This window comes from Protopterus annectens, chromosome 12.part0 (genome assembly GCF_019279795.1).
Source record: "Protopterus annectens isolate FY-2018-M chromosome 12.part0, PAN1.0, whole genome shotgun sequence".
NCBI classification, from domain to species: domain Eukaryota; kingdom Metazoa; phylum Chordata; order Ceratodontiformes; family Protopteridae; genus Protopterus; species Protopterus annectens.
Genome location: NC_056746.1, coordinates 277414241 through 277436740, shown reverse-complemented (window position 1 = coordinate 277436740; position 22500 = coordinate 277414241). Strand labels below are relative to the sequence as shown.

The 22500-nt window shown below is 40.8% G+C and overlaps 1 protein-coding gene across 1 annotated transcript in view; it reads left to right on the top strand.

Moving 5' to 3' along the window:
* The window catches only part of TFAP4 (transcription factor AP-4), a 92771-nt gene that overhangs the window by 52009 nt on the left and 18262 nt on the right, over positions 1–22500 (top strand). The window contains exons 4-5 of the mRNA XM_044088911.1: positions 11643–11777; positions 19787–19948. Coding sequence (XP_043944846.1) covers positions 11643–11777; positions 19787–19948 — 297 coding nt within the window. The remainder of the gene's footprint in view (positions 1–11642; positions 11778–19786; positions 19949–22500) is intronic.

Here is a 22500-nt window from a genome sequence, read left to right as displayed (position 1 = left end):
TGGTAGCAGTTTCTCAGGCTCCCTGTCTGGAATCTAACCTTGATTCCCTGTTACTTGTCGTCACCATGATAGTATAAACGGAGAAAAGACACTTCGGCTGGAGATAAAACACTTTAATACAAATAAAAATAACAAAAAGGTAAGCATTTTCAAGGTAACCATCGGATCTAAATACAAACTGATAAAAATCCTGGATTTAAATGCATGCACTGACCAATAAAAATAAGGCTTAGGAATGCATCATAAGTTAATTAATGTGGTAAACCTCTTCTCTTCAGAAGAGGTTTTAAAAGACACAGCGCTATTGAGGCCAGGTGGAAAATATGCCTTCAAATCCACAATCTATCTTAATTCAACATATTCTGTCTCCTTTTTAATGTCCCCTTCACGCAAACTAACATTCACTTTCTGTAAAACTAAAAATTTAAAATTATGCTGTGTATCATGGTCAATTACATGGTTAGCTAGTGCATTCTTGCATTTGCTGTTACTCGTAGGTCTTTGAGATGTTCCAGAATTCTTTCTTTTAACATGCGATTAGTCTTGCCTATGTAAAATGCACTACATAAATAACACTTTGTTCCACAAGAAAGTGTTTATTTAGCAGTCGGTATTAAAAGAAAACTCTATAGGCTTATTTAGTGGATGTCTGACCATCCAAGCAGACCATATATAGGCACAAGCTTTACAAGATCTACAGGGGTGGGTACCTCTACGCTGTGAGTTAAACCTCTCACATATATTGTGGTGCTTGTAACACAACCTTTTTTTTCAAGTTTCTATTCTTGAAGCTAAAGCTTGGATTAGTTCCCAGTACCTGGCTAATACTTAGATCAGTCAACAAAGTAGTCCTGTTCTTTTTATCAACATGGCGTACTACATTGACTTTTATAGAATAAGTCAAACGCAACCTATTAACAGGTTGATTAACTAATAAGCCTATAGAGTTTAATTTTTATGCTGATTTGTTCCACAAGAAACATTTTTTATTTAGCAAAGTGTAATTTATGTAGTGCATTTTACATAGGCAAGAGTAATCGTATGTTAGAAAGAATTGAACATCTCAATGACATACGTAACAGCAAATGCACGAATGCACTAGCTAAGCATGTAATTGATCATGATGCACAGCATAATAAATTTTTAGTTTTGCAGAAAGTGAATGTTAGTTTGCGTGAAGGGGACATTAAAAATGAGACAGAATATGATGAGTTAAGATGGATTGTGGATTTCAAGGCATATTTTCCACCTGGCCCCGATAGTGCTGTCTTTAAAACCTCTTTTGAAGAGAAGAGGTTTACCACATTAGTAAATTAATTAAATAATTAAACCTTTTATGATGCATTCCTAAGCCTTGTTTTTATTGGTAAGTGCTTGCATTTAAATCCAGAAAGTTTGTATTTAGGTCTGAAGAAGGTTACCTCGAAAGTGCTTACCTTTTTGTTATTTTTATTTGTATTAAAGTGTTTTTATCTCCAGTTGAAGTGTCTTTTCTCTATTTATACATTTATATTTTTGGACACTTTTGGTTCCACCACTTTCTTTGCTTTTATATTAGGTACAGATAGTACCATCGAAAGTTGATAGGGCAGACATTCGAATATCGCGTCACCGCCACGAGGGCACGCAATCGGTCCGAGTTTATCTAGAGTCACCAAAGCTGCTGGGCCAAGACCTGGATTGGTTTTGGTCTGATAAATGCATGTATCCCAGGAGGTCAGCGCTAGTCAGCATGTATTGGCTCTAGAATTACCAGTTATCCCAAGTAACAGTGGAGCGATCAAAGGAACCATGAATGATTTAATGAGCCATTCGCAGTTTCACTGTAGCATCCATGTGCACTGAAGCTTACATAGCTTGATCTAAATAGGAGCACCTCTGCGGGCGGAGTGGAGGGGCCAGAGCCCACACCTGTGGGAGGAGTCCTTCTCTCTGTAGAAGGGGCACCTCTGGTGCTGGTCTTGGACCAGGGACCACTACCCCGGAGGGCTGCAGCAGCGCAGAGAGCCAGAGAGAGTGGGAGAGCTCCTGCGCTCGGTGGGTGCCTGCCAGAGCAACCCGGTGTGATAGGATCCCTTTGCCTCGACTTTGCCCTGAGGTGAGTAGAATGCTTTACGTCCCCCACCTGCACCTTGCCTTGATGATGGAGAAGCTCGAACCACAAGCAGTGACCCACAGAGCCACGCTGTGGGGGCCCTCCGGCAGTGGGAGTTGGTCGGCCGGATCGGTGGATGGTGGGGAAAGGTGCTTCGACCCCACGCAGATGCCTGGCAAGACATTCTCCATGTGGCTTGGACTTGGGATCATGTGTGAACGACTGACTATTGGGGGGGGGGCACTAACACACAGGGTGCAACCACCCCTGCGGAACTCCCCTCAGCCTCTTGAGGGCCAGATCCACCCCTTGGCCTCTGAGGTCCAGATCCACTCTCGGACTTAGAGTTCCCCCTCCTTTCCGGTTCAGTGCATTTCTGGGGACTTTCTGATTTGTTTGAGAATGCCTTTGGGAACTGAGCAAGGTTAGATGCTTCTGCATGGCCAGGAGCTCTCCAAGCCCTGCAGCCCTCTGCCCAGCACTCCCTTGAGGACTTCTGTCAAGGCCTTCCCCAGCAGGCCTCCCCTTCTCTGCAGAGAGACATCCTTCCCCCGGCCGCAGCCTCGCCTCAGGGGAACCCTGCTGCCTCCTTATCCCCTGCAGGCTGCCAAACCATGCAGTGTCACCTCTGCTGATCCTCTCAGGGGACCCTTCTCCTGATTCTAGCTGGCCCCGTGGAACTCCCCTCAGCTGCCGAGGGCAGGTCCACTCTCATCAGGACTTCGTGTCCCATTCCTTTCTGGTCCAGAGCACCATGGTCCCAGTCTTCCCCCATATCTCCTAAAGGCTGCCAAACTGTGCAGTCTGTCCATGCCCTCAGGGATCTCTCGTGGGGCTTTTATTTTTTTCTTCCCTTGTACCTACTTCTCAAGAGTGAGGAATCTATTTTGAAACTGATTCATCCAGTTCACCTTCTCCAAAGGCACATAGGGTACTGATCATTATGCCGGGATCGGTCATCTATAAGACTGACTGGCACGGCAATCTGGAAAAGATGAAAAACAACCTCTAGAGGAACCAGTAGAAGTGTTGAAACACAATTTTATTACCAGTTAAGCGCTTTCGTTAAAAACTTCATCAGAACAAGTTCACACTAAAAAACTCCAAAAATATATACCCCTATTCAAAGTCGCATGATGTTGTTAAGATCCATTAAAGTTGTAATCACCAAGTTATATAAAGTTAATTAAAAACTGTGTACATACATCATAAATAAACTATATATCTAAATATATAATATAATAAACATGAATAACATTTATTCTAAAACCCAAGTCACCTTATGCCATAACGCATAAGCTTTAATAAGGGGGTAATGGAACAACTGTCATTTAATCCAGGGTGGTTGTAGGCATTTAAAATATTTGCCATCTCAACTCACTCCTGTCCAAGTGGTCATCCATAATCAACCCTTGTAAGTCTTTTTTTTTTTTAATCTGCTCAATAATTTAAAAAAAAAAACTGATTATTGTACATTTCCACATGTCTATTCCTTTCCATTCTCATCTTTAACGATCTATCCTTTCTATATACCACTATTGGTGTTGGACCTAATTTTTCCAACATGTCATCATATTTCAAAAAGAATTTAAAGATAAGACTGGGAAGGAAATTAGAGTACAGACAATAAATCTTGTTCTGGTACAAAAAATGTTGGTGTTCTACATGTTCCTATATAAATTATACAAACACTTTTTATATAAGAAAAAAGAAATATAATGTGAGGGGGTGTTATTCATGTAATACGTCTAATGTGGTCTATTTAGTACAATCTAACCACTGTCCAGCGTTATAAGTTGGAAAAACCAGTAGACCTTTTAAAAAAAACATTATGAACATATTTTAGACGTCGGGAATAAAAAGATCCACTAATGCACTTTATAGACATGTGAATAGGTACAATAATCACAGTTTTAATTTCTGCTGACTTAGGTTTTAGAATAAATTTTATTCTTGTTTATAATATATATTTAGATGGAAAACCATTTTATATGGATTATGTAACAGTTTATTAATTAACTTTATGCAACTTTATAATTGTTTACAACTTTAATGGTTCTTAACATCATGTGACTTTGAATAGGGGTATATATTTTTGGAGTTTTTTAGTGTGAACTTGTTCTGATGAAGTTTTAGTGAAAGCGTTCAAGTAATAAAACTGTATTTTAACATTTCTACTGGTTTTGGTTCCTCTGGAGGTTGTTTTTCAACTGTGTTCTTAGTTTATTTCACGTGGAATCTGGAAAAGATACTAGGCTTTCTTACCCCCCCTTTACCTGTGATCCTCATTGCCCAATTCCATTCATTGAAGGTGATTCCTCTCTTATAATTGCTCCAGGTTACAATTTTAACTTTACAGTGGTGTCCTTTTTTTCCCTTGATTCCTTCTGTTTCCATCAAGATTCGTCTGCAGAACAGGTCAGTTTGCTCAATTTATTCGCTCCCTTTTTTGAGGATTTCTGTATCAACTTGGTTTTATTCTGAGTGACTTTGTTTTTTTTGTTTTTTTTTTTTTAAGAAAGCAAGTCACAGTAAATGTGCTGTTTAAAGCTCCTTAGGAATTCTCGTTTGAAAAATAATGAGAATCTACTGATGTCAGAGTGCTCCTTTTGGTAATTCAGTTCAACAAACACAATGTAGTAATACTGGACCATGTCTATTTCAGCATTTACCACAGAACTGCTTGAAAAACAGAAAACTCAAACCCCCACTGTTTGAATGCAGGGATTTTGAACTACAGTTTTGGGAAACTGACTCTAAGAATTTCATGAGACAGCCCCCCCAGCCCCATCCATGTTTTAATTTTTGTATTTGGTATGTTAGTATACTGCTGTACTGTATGAGCTGTTGTGTCTTTCGGCTTTTCCTGCTTGGGGGTCGCCACAGTGGAACTCCAGTCCGCTAATGATTGGCAGTAGATTTTTACGTGCAGAGTTGCCGGCCCTGACGCACAACTTTCAAGGAAGGTACGCCCATTCACGCATGTCTCCACACAGAAGACGCACTGCTGTACTGTAAGAGTACTTTTTAAAATTTGCCATGTAAACCCAAACTTCCTGCTTTTCTGTACCTGGACCAGTAACCACAGTAGAAAATAAGCAGTGTTGGTTGCAAGTATGACTCTCCCATTACCATTTCTTTTGCTACTTGCTGCAGATAATTTTGAGGTGAAGTAGGTTTTCTTTATTACGTATAAATAGTACATAGCTGTTGAAGTAATTTTGTACATTGTGTTTTTCTAACTACTCGTGCCATTAACTATCTCTGCAGACAGTTACATTAAACTTAACTGCAGGGGACTTTTGAGGAAAGGTTGTTTCATTTTATTTGCTGGAAAGAGGAAGTATGTCCTAGCAAATGCATAAAATAATTCTCTGAATGCTGTCTGATCTGTTTGGTGGTGGGGGGGCATAGGAGCAGTTTAATTTTTAGCACAGCTCTGCTGTATCTTTATGAGCTATCCATAATTCAGTTGCAATATGTGTGGGATAAGTAGCATGATTGTCACCTTGCTTTTCAGCTTTTAAATTCTCTATTTTAGTCAGGGCTTACTATCCGAAGGGGATTGACAGGTGTGCCTAGCAGTAGGGTTATGGAAAGTCCATAAGGTCTTCATGAAGCAGAACAGAGCCAAAATCACTTTTTTATGAGTGATCAGAATATGTTGTGGTGGGTGCATAATGCCATTATGCTTGGTTTCTGTTTTACAGTAACAGGGTATATTGTTATATGCATTATGTTCTTCGTGTTTCACTGTTGCAGTCATCACATTTGGGTTATCTGCTTGCAGTAGCCCTCAGTTGGCCTGATTATCTAAGTCTTTGGGTCCTGTGTCGTTTGCTGTCTCATCTTCCATGACGTCAGGAAGTCAGGAGTATAAAGCATGCAGCCGACGCCATTACATCAGTCTTTCTTGCCATGCGGTGCCCAAAGCAGAAGCAGTTTGCAAGTGCCGGTCGTCCGACTCCTGAAATTTTCGTTTTCGGGTTTCAGAACCGAAGTCTTCAACTAAGCTAAGTACCCCATTGGGGAAACTTTTTTTCTTGCTCTAACCCGATGTCGGTACAAGTTAATAATCGTATTTCTTGTGGAAAGCAAATACCTCAAAGATTTTCATTTGTACTCCATTTCTTGCTTAGGCCCAGACCACGACTTACCTCGCTGTCAGTTGTGCCTTATTCAAACCTCGAACTATTTGTTTATTTACGCTTCTAAATATTTTGGTACCCTGTTCAATTATCCAAAAATGGCTCTGGTAAGCCACCAGACTACCGATATTCCGAAAAAATGCAAAGATAGAGACAGACCGCATAGGTCCAAAGCTGCAGACGATGCTTCTCCCAAGCCAGTCGCCAGTTTGCCGGTACCTCAGTGAGGTGCTTTTGCAGCCCCTGATGCCCGCTACTTCAGATTCGCAGGCCTCTACTGAGACCCATTCAGAGTCTGGTATGCCGCGAGATGATGCTTCGACTGTGGAACCTGCGGATGTCTCTACTTTGGATGGGTCCAGAACCACTGTGCAGGCACCAGCTTCTGAGGGTGTATTCAGGCCTACTGACTTGCATATTAAACAAACGCCATCTTCTTCAAGGCCTAAAACTCTATTCATGCCTAGAAAACCGACGCTCAGTCCGCATGGTCATGCCCCTATGCCTAAACAAAATAAGAATGGCTGAAGACCTTATTACTCAATCAGGGGAAGCCGCCCTTCCCCCTCTAAGAGACCTAGGACTGATTTTCCTTCTGATGACCAGGATTTACCCTTATCTACCTATGAGGATTCTGATGCAGAGGACTCCATTCCCTCTGCTTCCCCTCCAGAGGATTTCGCTTTTTGTGAAACCTTGCATACTCTTAGGGAGCATTTTTGCTTGGAGAACCAGGATTACTCTGACTCCAAAAAGACGCTTGGGGATTTCTTACTCCTGCCCCAACACAGGCCTTTGGCCATCCCTCCTGTACTGAACATTGTGGATGATGCCTTCTCGGAATCTAGCCTGGCCCCTGACTCTATACCTCCTGCTCCCAGAAAACCTGATTGGTATTACAGGGTCCATGACTCTCTCACAAGTTCCTCTTTAAAAATCCTACTGCGCATCCTGAGACTATTTCACAGGGTCCCAAGGGCATTAAGGCTACTACTGACAAAAATGCTAACCCCTCTGAGAGATTCCAGGGCACTGGATAGATTGGGTAAGAAGGCATACTTCTGCAACCTTTGCCATTAGGGCCTTAAACTGCCAGTTTCATATGAAGTATCCACAGCATGTTACTAGATTGCTTAAACAGAAAGTGATGTTGATTCCTGACCTGTGCTGAAAATAAAGAATTACAGGATTTAATGCATTCTGCTGAAGAAGTTAGTAAACCTACTTTGCAATGTGGTTTTGATTCATTAGAGGGATCTTGCAGGGCTGCTGTCACTGGGTCACTTAGAAGGCATGCTTGACTTAAGGAGCAATCTTTGCCAGATCATGTTAAAGCTAAATTGTTGGATGCTCCCTTAAACCAAGACCACCTGTTTGGCAACAAAGCAGAAGTACTACTTAAAGATGGAGGAAAAAGCTAAATCTATGCAAACTGTTAAAAGATTTCCTGCAAGTACAGCCTCCCAGATTTAGTAGGCATTGGCCTTCTAAGAATTTGTTCTTTCCTGCCTCGTCTTCAAGTCCATACCCAGAACCAGTAGAATACCCAGGCTTCAGTCCCAAGGCACTCACAGGACTAAGCACTGGGGGGCTCCCACTTCCAAAACTGGGATTAGTAAGACTCCCCTCTATGGTAAACTGTCTCAATGACTTAACTTTAAACCTTCCAAGCCCTGCACAACTGACTGTTCCTTTAGGGAGAAAGACTGCCCTGCAGGCAAAAAACTGGGAGCTCATTACCCAGGACAAATGGTTTTTAAATGTAGTTTCCCAAGGATACAGATTCCACTTCCACTCCTTACCAACCCCAAACAGTTGGCCAAATCTACCCCCAAATCAGTGGGCAGAGGCTCAAAAAGTACTCTCTCTTAAGCATCTGGGCTATTCAACCTGTCCCAGAAGAAGAATGGGGGCAAGGTTTCTACTCAAGACTTTTTCTGGTACCCAGAAAAGACCATCCCTGGCATCCTATCCTAAACCTGTCTATCCTAAACACATTTTTGGTGATCCCAAAATTCAAGATGCTAACTCTTCATCAGCTGCTTTCTGTGCTAGGCAAGATGCCTGGTTGGCAACACTGGATTTTAAGGAAGCATACATGCACATCCCAGTAAGGGAATCTTGAAAAGATACCTATGCTTCAGAGCAGGCTACATGCACCATCAGTTCTCTGCACTGCCCTTTGGCTTATCTACTGCACCCAAGGTATTCACAAAGTGCCTAGCTCCGGTCATTGCATTTTGCAGGCAAAGAAGTATATTTAAATATACCCATACCTGGACGATTGTCTAATTCAGGCAGAAAGCCAGGACATGCTATTAAATCATTTGGCATTTGTAAGGGAATTAATTTCTCTGGGGTACACCAATGAAAAGAAATCACATCTTGTACCCTGCCAACAAATTTATATTCCTAGGAGCAAGCTTGAATAAAACTTCCCAGATGGCCTACCTTACGCCAGAGAAACAAGTTCATTTGACAGCCTACTTCAAACTACTGACCACAAAGTCCCAGCTATCTGCAAGGAAAATACTGCAAGCCCTGGGATTCATGGCCTCCTGCATTCTACTAATTCCGTATGCAAGACTGTGTATGAGGAAACTACAATGGTATTTAAAAAGCCTATGGTGTCAACATTCCCAGGATATAGAAGCAATAATTCCTATTATACCTCGTCTACAGGTAGTTCCTTTGGTGGGCAGAGGCCTGCCACCAAAACAAGGGACTGCCATTCACTCTACCTCCTGCCTCCCAAACCCTAACAGACGCATCAGACTATGCATGGGGGGCGCTCACTTGGCAGGGAAGTGCATTCAGGGCAAATGGAGCCAAAGTCAAATGCACCTGCATATTAATCAAAAATAAATGTTAGCTGTACAGAATGCTCTTGACAGCCTTCAAGGACCACATTCTTCCAGGACAATTAATACACTGGCAGACAACCTAAGCAGAAATCTCATGGACCCACACGACTGGAAACTGGAACCAAAGATATTCAACATGTTGAGAAACAAATAGGGGAGCCCAGAGATGGACCTGTTTGCCTCCCCCAGAACTACCAGTTGGACAAATTCTGTACGAGAACTCGCCACAAACAAGCTTGGAAAGTGGGTGCCCTGTCCTTCAGTTTATGCCTTTCCCCCTCTGCCTCTCCTCTCCAAGGTACTACTAAAGATCAAACCGGGCAAACCAAGGACAGTACTGATTGCACCAGACTGGACACACCAACACTGGTGTACCCCCTCTTGCACAGTGTCACTGCTGGCACCATGGCACCTGCCCTGCTGTCCCAGCAGGAGGGCCAGATTCTGCACCCACAGCTTCAAACCCTGAACCTGGCAGCCTGGCTAATTACCTGATCTCTCCATTGCCATCCTTCAGTAAGCAAGTGTTTGATGGCATTCTGGAGGCAAGGAGGCCTAGTACTAGAAAATCCTATGCTGAAAAATGGAAAAGATTCTGTTCCTGGAACCAAACCCGGGGGATGGGCACAGCAGCGCCCAATTTACCTCAGATTCTTCAATACTTTAACTGAAATGCTTCACAAGGGCCTTTCCTTTTCCTCCAAAATTAATGCCTCAGCCATTTCAGCTCATTACAACACAGAACCACCCCTCTTCTCTCCTCCACTGCTGAAGCAGTTCCTCAGAGGGGCCAAGCCCCTACTCCAGTCTGGGACCTTAACTTTGTATTGGAAAAACTCGCTCTACCTCCTTTTGAGCCAGCTGCAAATGCAGAGTTGAAATTCCTTTCTTGGAAAACAGCCTTCCTTTTAGCCATCACTTCAGCAAGAAGGGTGTCTGAATTAGACCCTCATGGCAATGGAGCCTTTCATCATCTTTCATGCGGACAGGGTGTCCCCCCAGGACCAATCCCTCCTGCATGCCCAAGGTAGTATCCAGTGTGGCCCTTAATCAGTCCATTCATTTACCAACCTTCTTTTCTAATCCACAGAACAAAGTGGAATGGATACTGCACTCCTTAGATGTGCACAGACAACTTAGATTTTACTTGGACAGGACTAAACCTCTCAGGAAATCTGAACAGCTGCTGGTTGCATTTGCTGCAGGGGCAGAGAGGAAGGCCATTTCAAAGCAAACCATTTCTAAATGGATAGGCCATTGCATTAATTTCTGCTTTAAGCACCATGGAAAACCCACCGCACAGGGAAACCAGGGCTGCATCTACCTCTACAGCCTTTCTCAGAGGTGTCCCTACCAGGAACATCCTAGAAGCTGCTACCTGGAGTTATGTACATACTTTCACTAAGCATTGCCATTTGCCAATTTTCTCTAAGTCCAGAGCTGGCTTTGCCACTGCAGTCTTGCAGGACTGTATAGCTGGTCCTAATGCTATCTAATTTCCTCCTCCCATCCTTAGCTTTGGGAATCTACCCAAATGTGATGACTGCAACAGTGAAACACTAACATAGTACAGTTGTGTACACTTACTGTAAATGTAGGTGTTCGAGTGTATTCACTGTTGCAGTCCTAGTTACCCTCCTCTCCAGCCCCCTGACTTCTATCGGCTATACCTCTATTCTTGTTTACTATGCTTAAAGCTTTTCTGGTGTATTTGCTTTTTTTTTTTGAGGTGTAACCTTGTATGTATAATTGAGTCTTATGGGGGCACCTAATATCTCTGGCAAGAAAAACTGATGTAATGTTTTATACCCCTGACATGACGTCATGAAAGATGAGACCGCAACCGACGCAGGACCCAAGACTTTGATAATCAGTCCGACTGAGGGCTACTGCAAGCAGATAACCCAAATGTGATGACTGCAACAATGAATGCACTCTAACATCTACTTTTATGGTAAGTGTACACAACTGTACTTTTCATATAGTAGATTCTTTATCTTAAAGTGCATTAAAATTCTTCATTTCCTGAATTCTTTTATTTTTTTATAATTTGAATGGCGCTTTTTTATTTTGTTTGTTTTTTTTTTGTTTTTTGTATTGCAAGATTGAGAATTTTTGTCTGTATTCAAAGATAGGTAGCCTGGCAACACAACACATCTGTAACTTATTTGATCTTTTAGCTGTGACAAAATATTTTCTTTTGAGGAAGCACAAAAATACTATTAATTCCCAAAAAACACCTCCTTGTAGTTGATTACATTGTCTGGCATTATGAGAGAACACACGCACAAGTGTTTCGGCCAGATGATGTAAAGGGTTTGTTCTCTAGTGTCACTGTGTTGAGGAAACTGAGGTATTTCATGTGGATTTGTGTAGTTAATGTTGCAGTCACCATGTATAGGGCAGCCGAATGTGGGACACATAACTGATCGTGAGTACTGTTCCTAGGTATCTCCATACCAGACTTGAGTTTTACATTTGCCCTCTCCACACCCATCTTCACTTAATTTATCATTGCCCTCTCTCCATTGCCAGGTACGTACATTGGAGGCCCACTTGTACCCCGAGAAGCTGAAGGTGATTGCTCAGCAGGTACATCAGCAGGAAGAACAGGTGCGATTTCTACAGCAGCAGGACCAATTGGAGCAAGAGCAGCAGCTTCAAACCCAGGTCAGGAATATGGGTGACTTGGGAAGGTGCATTGACCATCCAGGAAGTAGACCGTGGTCTTAAGACTTACTGGCTAGTCCATTAAATGTTTCTTTACCTATTAATTTAGAGGACTGGTCCTATGCTTTTGTGTCAGGAACAAAATTCCTAGCGTGTCATAACTCTTGGTTTGCCTGGAGAGTGTGACTCCTGTTTGGATGAGTACAGCAGATGAAATTGTTTTTATTTGTGGAGTCATCTTCAGGGGACTGCAGTGTTGCCCACTCTAAGACTTACAACTGAAATGAGGGCTTAATTTTCACTGCTGTCACTTGCATACATTTCATCTTGCTTTGTATTACATATTCTGGGGAATTTTGAAACGTGAATGTTTATTTTTACCAACACTCTGAACAGCATGTTTCTGGCTTAACAGAATTTGCAGCCTTGGGCAAGAGAAAGGCTTATGTTACAGAGCCTTTATCAAGCCTACCAAATGGCTCTAGGTACAGGGCATGGGGTCTCAGTCCTTTTAATCCAACTATTGGGTACCAAGCCACTTCTCACATTCGATCGGTCATTTGCAAGCGCCTCAAGCTCCTGCAGACTTCCATAATCCCTTTCATACCTTCTCTTCAGATCTCATTTGCTGCCAGAGCCACAGGATTGCATCGGCCACTAATGCTAAATACTCTTTTTGTTTTTGCATTTAGGGAATTTGTTGACTTAATCCTTCAGGATTTATTGCAGCCAAACTAACCTTTCCACTTTTCTTTTACTGCCACAGCTTTTCAACATTTTCCTCTCTTGGCTAATTATATGTCTATATTTTAAGTTATACAGACGTGATCTTTCGAGAACTAGTATTCTTCCTCTTGGCTAATTCTGCAGTTGCTGTGTAGTTGGTCTTTGCTACAGTTTTTAGATGGGATTAGAAAGAAGATATGGATAAAACCTTCAAAAAATGTTCTAAATGTGGGTACAAGCTTTTCCATTAAGATGGTCACAAATTGTATATTTGTTTGGGGCCTGAGCATCAGAATGTTTATTTGCTGTCTTCCCCCCTTATATAAATAGAGATATATAGCTAGATAAATATAGATGGATATTTGGATAGATGTAGGTGGATATTTGGATCATGTTCTGTTGTGGACAGGAGGTCCAAACTAATTAAAGGTCTTGCACCTGACCAGTGTGCGAAACCTAAACAGAAAAAGGAGAAAGATAAGGGCAGGGAAATCGAGAAAAGGAATAAGGTGCGAGCCTCTTCTAGCCCCAGGGTTCTGAGACAAGAGTCCTCTCTGACTTGAGTACCAAAACTGAAATCTGAACTAGAAACTATATAATAGAAAATCCTTCAGTTAAATCGGTGATCAGGTATTCTGAGAGAGAGTTATCCTGTTCTGTCTTCCAGACCTCATTCAAATCTTGTATACAACAGAAACAGATTGGGAACCAGTGATGCAAGCCTTCCTTAATCCTTGGATAGAGATGTGATGATTCCCAACTCTTTCCCCAGTACCTTTGAATGTAGTGGTGGCTTCAGAGCTGATATTCCACCTGAATTTTCTATTGGCAGTGGCACCCGTTATGGTTTTGGTGGTGTTTTTTGATCAGATTAACTGTACCCCCAACCCCCATCGAGCTCCTTGGCTCTCTCAATGGTTTGTACTCGCTTGGAGCCGTTCTTGGTTTTGGGATAGTGTGTTCAAGTCATCCATACTGATCTCCACCTTGAAGCAGTCCTGGTCTTTGTCTTCAGTTTTCAGCTCAGCCCACTTCTGTGGGAATTAAGCTAACACATGAACCGTGTTCCAAAGGGGCCTACTGAAACAGGCTGTGGATACTTTGAGACTGTTCAGGACTCAAAAGTTTTTCAGTGTACCCTGCAGCTATTTGTCAATGTTTAATGTTACTCATATCTTCCTGCGGCTATATCACAGTGTGGTCAGTGGAGCAACAAGTGAGGCAAACGCTGGCTTAACCATGAGATGTCATGTGTGGCTCCACCTGTGTGAGTAATTTCACATGTCTTGTACTAATGCCTTGTAATTTCACATGTCTTGTACTAATGCCTTGTTCAGTGGTGGTTCTTTACTGAAGAATATGCATTTAAAATTATTGGAACCAGTTTAATGCGAATGTTAAGCTTCAGAAGTTCATTAAAGAATTGTTTGAATTATTCCTTGTCTGATTTTGCTGTTGCTGGGCTACTGAATGCGTTTTCTTCTCTCTCTTTGGAGCAGCAGTTAAATATAAGTTTAATGAGATGAAAGCAAGAGCTGCCTGCTGTGGGAGTCGCAAAGACTTAATACCTCCTTAAGGGAGGGCATAAAGTCTTGACTACTGTTTCATCCCAAGTTCTTACCTCAGTCACACATGTACATTTCAGCAGGAGGATCTGAGTGTACCACTGTGATGTTTAGGGACACTGTATTCGCTTAAGGCTTATAGTGGATTGATGTTCTACTTGTTGTTGTCTGTTTATAGTAAGAGAGCAGTGTCCTGCCATAGAACCCATACAGTATTTCATATATTACAGGCTGGTCTTTTTCTCCTTCAGGTAATTGGTTATACTGTTGATTCTGCTTTCACATCCACATTTAGTTTGTTCCACTCCTCTCTGCAAACTTTCCTTCACTCTGCTTGTTTGCCGTGAAACTGTAACTGTCCCAGGAAAGCTTACCTGTAGATTCATAATGTTTGGCAGTATTTTACTTCTAAACAGCTGTACTTTAACTGCAGTCTAGAGTAGCATATCCCTTGTGGTTTTAAATGTTATACCAGTGTTCTGCTATATAAAGCAGTTCTGTTGACAGCATAACAGGTAATGACTCCTGCTAGTGTTGGAGTTTTTTTCTGCTATGCTTCCTTCTCGCCACCAATTCCTTGTGCCTTTACATTTATAGGGCCTTTTCTCAACCCAGAACTCTACCTTCTTCCCAACCCTCTTAGACATGCACTTAATATAGACATACAATGCACAAGAATATACCAATTTCCTAAACCATTAGTCTGCATTTAAGCACTTCTTTCTTTCCTCTCTATTTGCTAACCACAGTGATTACTAACCACAGTGATCAGAACTTACACCATCTACCTCACTCTATTTACTTATTTCTCCTCCTGTATTCATACCCCAGTGTTCTAGCTCCTCTTTCTCTGACGTATCTCTACAAAGTTACATACTCTACTTCTCTTTATTACTGTCTTTACTGTTCCTGTTTTATCACTTTATAACTTGCCATATGTCAATCAATATTGTACACATTTCACCCACTATGTGCTCCACCTCTTACTATTCAAATTGTCCCACTTAATCACTAATCACTTCCAGTATAGAGAGAGACTTGCCAAATCTTTACTTCAAATTCAAATTACTAAACCCACACCAAAATAAAACTAACTGCTGCAGTTAAACCAAAACAAGCTTACCAAACACATCAATTTTTCTGTCGCTGTTTAGTCTGTGGGGATATTCATCCCACCCAGCCCCTCCTCCCATCCTGACCCCCCCAGTAGCTTACAAAACTCACCCCAGTCTAAACCACCCTCCTATTGAGCCCACCCACAAAACAGGACCACACTAGCATCATCAAAACCTAACCCACCTATCTCAAATTTGCCCAAAGACCATAATTTCACTTCCTTAAATACTAGTAGCGTCTATAGTTTTTCAGAACTCCATGCTTGGATCTTTTTCATTATATCAGATTTTGTTGCCATAAGTGAAACCTGGCTAAAATCCCATATACTTGACAATATCACTCCCTGGTTATAATATTATTGGGACTGATAACTCAAGAAAATTAGTGGTGGTGTACCTTTACAGTACCCTGACTGTCTTGAAAATCCTACCCTACAGTAAACTTATTTCCAAATTCCATAACTCTGAATTTCTTTTCTCCCAGCTTAAACCTAAATAACCACAAGCAACTCTATTCCCCAGGTAATAATGCTACAGCCCTAGAGAACATCCTAAATTGGATGTTGTATACAATTTCTAATGAAAAGATAATCCTAGGTGGTACTTTTGATTTGCAGATTCTCTGCAAAATATTCATCAACTAGCCTAAATCTATATGGATTGACTCCTATTTCCTCCTCCCGCACATTATAATAACTATCCTTAAAACAGCTCCTTTCTTGATTGGATACTGGTAACTGGTGGTAACTGGTTCCACCAAGTGTCTCCAGTGGCTCCCTCACTGATTTCCTTCAGTGATCACCTCCCTTTGTATGCAAACAGACTCTGTGCCCATCATGTCAAACAGTAAACTTCCCATAACCTCACTAATTTTAACCCTGACACATTTTCCTTCAGTGATCACCTCCCTTTATATGCAAACAGACTCTTGTGCCCATCATGTCAAACAGTAAACTTCCCATAACCTCACTAATTTTAACCCTGACACATTTAACAGAATTATAATCTCTCTCTTTTTAACTGTTCTATCATGAAAAATATTCCATTCGACAAAGCTGTTCTTAGATTAGATTTAAGTCACTTTTCCTGAAAACCCGCGACAGACTGATAAAGACGTACTACTTGATTATCCACTCAAGCAGGCACCTAATGTGTGAAAGAGCAAGGGCTTGGAATAGCGCTTAAAATGTAGATCTTTCAAAATCGACAACACTTTAAAGAATTAAGTAACAGTACTAAGATTATCGCAGACAAAATCTAATTCATTAACTCCTTACTAAACTGATGGTCTAACCCTAAAAAATTTTGGTCTTCTATTAGTAATATACTCCACCTTGAAACGTGTACTACTCCTAATCCTGCTCCAAATAACGCTCCCTCTAAAATAGTTGCTCAGTTTAACATACACATATTCATTTGTCTGCCTGTGGTGTTGGTGGATCCGATATCGGATCCTAATATAGTTGGTTTTCCAGCTATTTCCTCAAGCTCAGCTCCTCCCCTCATAATAATGCCCCATACTACCTCATGACCTTGTAAACTCGCTTGTCACAAGAGCATGGTGACTGGATTGGTTTCTATAGCTCTCAGCTGGCGCCAGTTTTAACCGTTTAATTTTGAAATTTGAAGTTTTTATTCATTTTTGGTGTGAAAGTGTAGGTTTCTGATATTTTTTTTTTTAGAGTTAATCTAAGAATTATTTTTCCCCCGGCTGTTGGCGTGAGTGTGTGTGTGTGTGTGGGTCCTATGTGTGTATATGTTTTAGTTACTTTAGTTTTTTTATAAAAAGCATTAAAGCCCTTGCTAAATATTTTCCTCCAAACAATCCTGACCTACCCTCTCCTCAGACTGCAGGCATCCCCTATTTCACCCTAAAACCCATCCCAACCTCCTACCTCAAATCACTACATCACTGAAGGAGAACAGGAGATCAGGGTTTGTTAATCTCCCAGCAAGAATGCCTTAAGCTGACTGCTAGTTCCGTAGCCTGTCCTGGGTGTCTTCTAATTAACAGATCTGTCGAGGAATCCTGCTTTCCTGGTACAACTAATTTCAGACCTTTTGCTTGTTATCCCCTTTGTCAAAAATTCTGGAGTAGTGCATTCAATAGCAACTTCAACATTTTCTTCAGGAAAAGCTCCTGACCCACACATTGCATGGTTTTAGACACACTACCATGGCTTTATTAACTTTCACAGATACTGTTAACAAAAGCCATAGATGAAGGCAAACTTATTTCCTCTATTCTTTGATCTCGTTAAAGCTTTCGATCTAGTCTTACCAAAAACTCCTCTACCAACTGTCTTCCCTCAGACTATCACATCCCACACTTTTGTGGTTTAACAACTACTTAACCAATAGACATCAGTCTGTTAAATGGCTCTGCACTTTTCCTTCCTGGCATGGCACAGGTTTCCATTCTTCTCTTAATATATTCACAACAATTTACAGAAATCCTCTTTGCAAGCTTCCCTCATACAAGTTCATGATTCTACCCTAATATGCATTTGACACCCTAATACGTCTTCAGAGAATTACTGAAGAAGCCTTTATCTCTGAAAGTTCACTAGAGGATAATCGCTTACTACTAACCCCCCCCCCCCCCCCCCGGGGAAAAAAAAATTTATCCAAAATCATATTTCCATGAAAAAAACAGCTTTAAAATTTTCTTCCTGAAATAATACTAAGATAGACGTTTACCCCACATACAAAACTACTACTCGACATGATAGTCTATCATCTTAAATTCATCTTGCATGTCCACAACAGCATCAAGAAAATCTATCAAAAACTAGGCACCCTACATAGAGTAAAACACTTTACAGACTGTCCCAAGGTAACCCTAGGTAACTTACCCTCTCCTGTATGGTGCACGTGTCCTAACCAACCTTCTAAACATGGAACAGGGATATAAGAAGTTGCCAGTTTCACTGGCAACAAACTTTGGACCCACCACTGGGTACCACTAAACTTAACTTAGTTTCCTACTTGGCTCACATTAACCCATAAAATTGTTCATACCTCATCTGTCTGCACAACAGTTTAAACCTCTACTCCCAGTACTATCTTCCAAATCACCCCCTTCAGTCAAGTAATAAACAACTGCTTACCCTTTACAAACCACAAAGTGCTGCTAGGGTCAGTCTCTACTCCAGTAGTGCAACTGTAACTTGGAATAAAATTCCTGTATCACTCAAGCCTATCGCACACTTATCTTTTCAAACCATTACTTAAAGACTTACTGTCTGCCTCCTGGCTTTCTTCTGCTGCTCATGTGGGACATAGGTCTTTTAACACCCTTCATCACCTTTCTTATACATCCCTTTAAAACATTAAATCCTTTAACCTGCTTATCCCCATCTAATACCTCACTTTATTGTACTTTAACCTACTATATCTAATTGGCACAATCTAATTACTGTTCCATCACTGCTACTCTGTTAACACTCAGACTTGCTTATCTCTTCTAATTTCTCACACTGTTGTATTTCTTAAATTACTCGTACCACCGTCTCTGTGCAAGGTTTGTAAATTTTAATGTTTGAGTATCTGCACAATTTTATTATAGTGACAGTCATGCTATGTATTCACTGAAACTGCATTATTAAATTGTAAATATTGATTGCAGTAAATACCATGGAGCTTTTCTTCCTGGGCCTCTGCTGAAAAAGGGCACCTGTGCCCAGTCTGACTTTACCAGTCAGATAAATAACAGGAATTGGAAGGATTCCAAATAACTTTCAAAAATATGTCCATATCAGCCCTTTGACTTCCCGGGAATGGAGCACTAGCAAATGGCCAGGCTGAATCAATGGAATGGTTCTGTATCCAACAGTATGTGTCAGCTGGACTGGGATGGAAAGGATCAGTTGTTACGGTGAGTACATAACTTTCATCTTTGTAATGGAGGGCAAGGAGACCACAATATTTAATGATTTCTTGGCCTTCATTTGGTAATGGCCTTAAATGCTTCTTACTGTTGCAGTCATTTATGTGTGATCTGCATTTCCATTTTTATCATTTTGTGTAAGCTAGGTGCCTGCTGCATTGCAGTTTACACTGCTAGGCCACTTAGATCTTTGAATGCACTGAACTGATGAGCTCCTTTCCTTTCCTGCTGAGGGGGGTACGAGCCTGAAACAGGGCACTTGATTGATTTTGAACAAGTTTCTTTTTGCCTTCAGCAATGTTTTGCTGATGTTGCTGAATAGTTCAAAGCAGTGTGGGTAGTGTAGCTAGTGTTCCCAGTAGAAGATTGTGATGCGAGGGTGTGGCCATTGTATGATGAGAAAATCCAAGTCCCGCACCCTTATTGAATGTATGCTGTCTCTTTTTAAAGAAATATAAATTTCAAGATGGTACACTGCATGCATATACTTCTGTTTGCCTCAGTTTGTGTTTCAAGGATGTAAATACCAAGTTAAAATCAGGGTGGTACACTGTATGTGTGCGCGTCTGTGTGTCTGTACTTCAAGGTTTAGACTTATCAGGTTCTTGTTTTGGAGTGACCTGAGTATTGCATGGTAAAAATGTTGCTTCCATCTTACGCAGTTCGCTTGGCATGACACTGCTCTGATGTTTGTAACCATTTGTGTTTTAACAGCTTTTACCAGCACACGTTGCACCAGCTCCCACTCATCATCCTACTGTGATTGTACCAGCACCTCCCCTTCCTCCCCATCACGTCAATGTTGTCACCATGGGTCCCACTTCTGTGATTAATACAATCTCCACGTCCAGACAAAACCTAGACACCATTGTACAGGTGAGAAGTGGCAGTCTTTTTTGCACTTGAACTGTATATGTTTAGAGCTGTAGTTTATTGCATGGGCTTTCAGTGCTGTCTCCTGCTGTATGCTCTTGGCATTAAGAAGCTTTCTCGTGTGTAAAATATGAGACTCTCTTGGTTTGGCTTCCACTAAATGTTTAACCTAGTTTGTTAATTTGGTACTTACAAGGACTTACCCCATCACTTTGTACTTGAAGCCACATAACTGTGGCCTCTGCCTTACCTCTGGGTAGCCTTTTACATTTAAGATGTTTGGTTAGAGTTGTTGAGTTTTAAATGTTTGGAGTATTAGAAAGTGGAAGATTTAAATGGAACTGGTTTCTGCTTATGCACTTCAAACCTTGGTACAGTCTAGGCACAAAATACTACAAAAGCTGATAGAATGAGTAGAGAGTTGTTCTCGGTCCTTGTACCTAGATGTTGTAAAATGCAGGTTTTCACAGTACTTCCCATTTGAGGTGCATGAAAATGTCAACCCCCACCTCATCCTAGACATTGTAATTTGCCATTTAACATTCATGTTCTTGGGTTGATTTTGCTCTGATTTAGTGGCTCTTTACCACATAGGTCTTTTCTTAAAGACTTGCATAATTGTATGTTAAAAACGTATTGTTTCTTCAATCAGTAATGTTTTGAATCATAATATTTTGTGTACGTACATCCATCCACTTTTTTTTTTTTTAAGCCGGACTAATCTCACTAGGCTTGTAGACTCTTTACAGAGGAAACTAAAGGTGGTATTTGTACTACTAGGGGAAATTTGGCCAGGGCATCTGGGAGCTTTCCCATACTTTTTTGCCTACAGGAATGCTGTTGGTGGTGACACTTCTGCTTCCAGTCTGAGTCAAAGGTGGCTCGGTGAAGCAGGGAGCAGTATGAAACAGTGTGCACTACTGTGTTGTGGAGAGAGAAGAGGATGGTGGAATAGAGGTGAAGGCAGTTGAGCCTTCACAAGAGAGTTTACAATTCGAGGATTTGCTAAGTAATACAGAGAAGTGGAAGGAAGAGATGAGATGGTTATGCAGAAGGAATCGCAAATGAAGGGGTTCAAGCCCTCATAGGGTACTGAAAGGCTGTTTCAGCTAAAGTTGCCCAAGGGAGAGGCCAGATCACAATCTGAGTACAACCTTCCAGTCAGAATGGTTGTGCAATGTGTATTTAAAAGATTTAATCAAGCAGAGCGAACTGGAAAGTGAGAAGGCAGTGTAATGATGTGAAATAATGGAGAGGGTACAAGAACATAACTTGTAGAAGATATAAGAGAGAGGAAAAAGGCATATGCCCAAATTGTAAGAGGGAGAGCAAAAAGGCATATGTCCAAATTGTGAGAGGGAGAGAAAAAAGAGAGGAGGAGAAAACTGAGGTGAAAGTAAGTATTTTACAAGAATAATCAGTAAGAAGGATAGGTAGCTTGAAGGGCCTGAAATATGGGTAAGAGGTAAGAGCATTCACATTAACAAAGACTCGTTTTGAGATTTTGAAATTTTTTTTTTCTTTTTTTTTTTTTGGATTCAGGGTAGCATATGTAAAAATTTCTAGAACAATACGAAATAACAAAAAAACAATCCTTGGAATGTGTTGCTCAAGCATTTAACACCGGTGAAAAAGAAAATTTATGTAAAATGTCATACCATGATAGAAAAAAGACTTTTGGAGGCTAAATAAAGACTGTGTGCAAGGATGTCATAAACATTTCAAAGATTTATGATATGTTTGTGGATTGGGGAATGTAGTTGTTTTACAAATACAAAATGAAAACATAATACATATATGTACCCAGTGTGATTAATGTGGATGGAAGTAAGACTGTTTGTGAAATGTTGAGGGCAACCAAAGACATGATAATTTTTATGACAAAAGAAACATTTAATTAGTAATTGTGATAAGTGTTTTGTCTGTGGCAAAGCAGCTCATGAAGCAAAAATATGTGAACAAAAATGTATAAAATGTGAACAAACAGGGCATTCATGGATGGATTGTAATATAAATTGGAAGGAAACAGGGGAAGGGGAAGAAGACCAAGGCAAAGTGTTTGAGTGTAACACAGAAATGGGATGAGAAAAAGGAAGATATAATGGTAGAGGTCAAAGAGTTGAGAATGAATGAGGGACGCGCAAGGGAAAACAAAAGGATGAATAATTCTAGCAAAGGGGGTTGCTAAGTGGTGATTAAAAGTAAAGAACTCCTTTGGGAAAGGGGATAAAAATAGAAAACGTAATTTTAAAAATAAAGGTTTGGGGGAGAGAAAAAAAGGAAAAGGTTGAGGATGATACATTTTTCATAAAAATTCTAGCCATAAATATGAATAGTATAAAGAAAGTAAAAAAAAGGTTAGGTGAGTTAGAATGGGGTGGATCGCTTGGTATGGGTATTATAATCATATTAAATATTTAGAATTTTAACAGAAGACCAGTAAATGAATTATGGGAGGGCAAAGTTGCATGGAATATAGGAGAAAAAATTATCAGGTATAGCAATTTTAAGTAAAGACTCTATATACATTTTGGATTGTACTTTAGTAATATTAG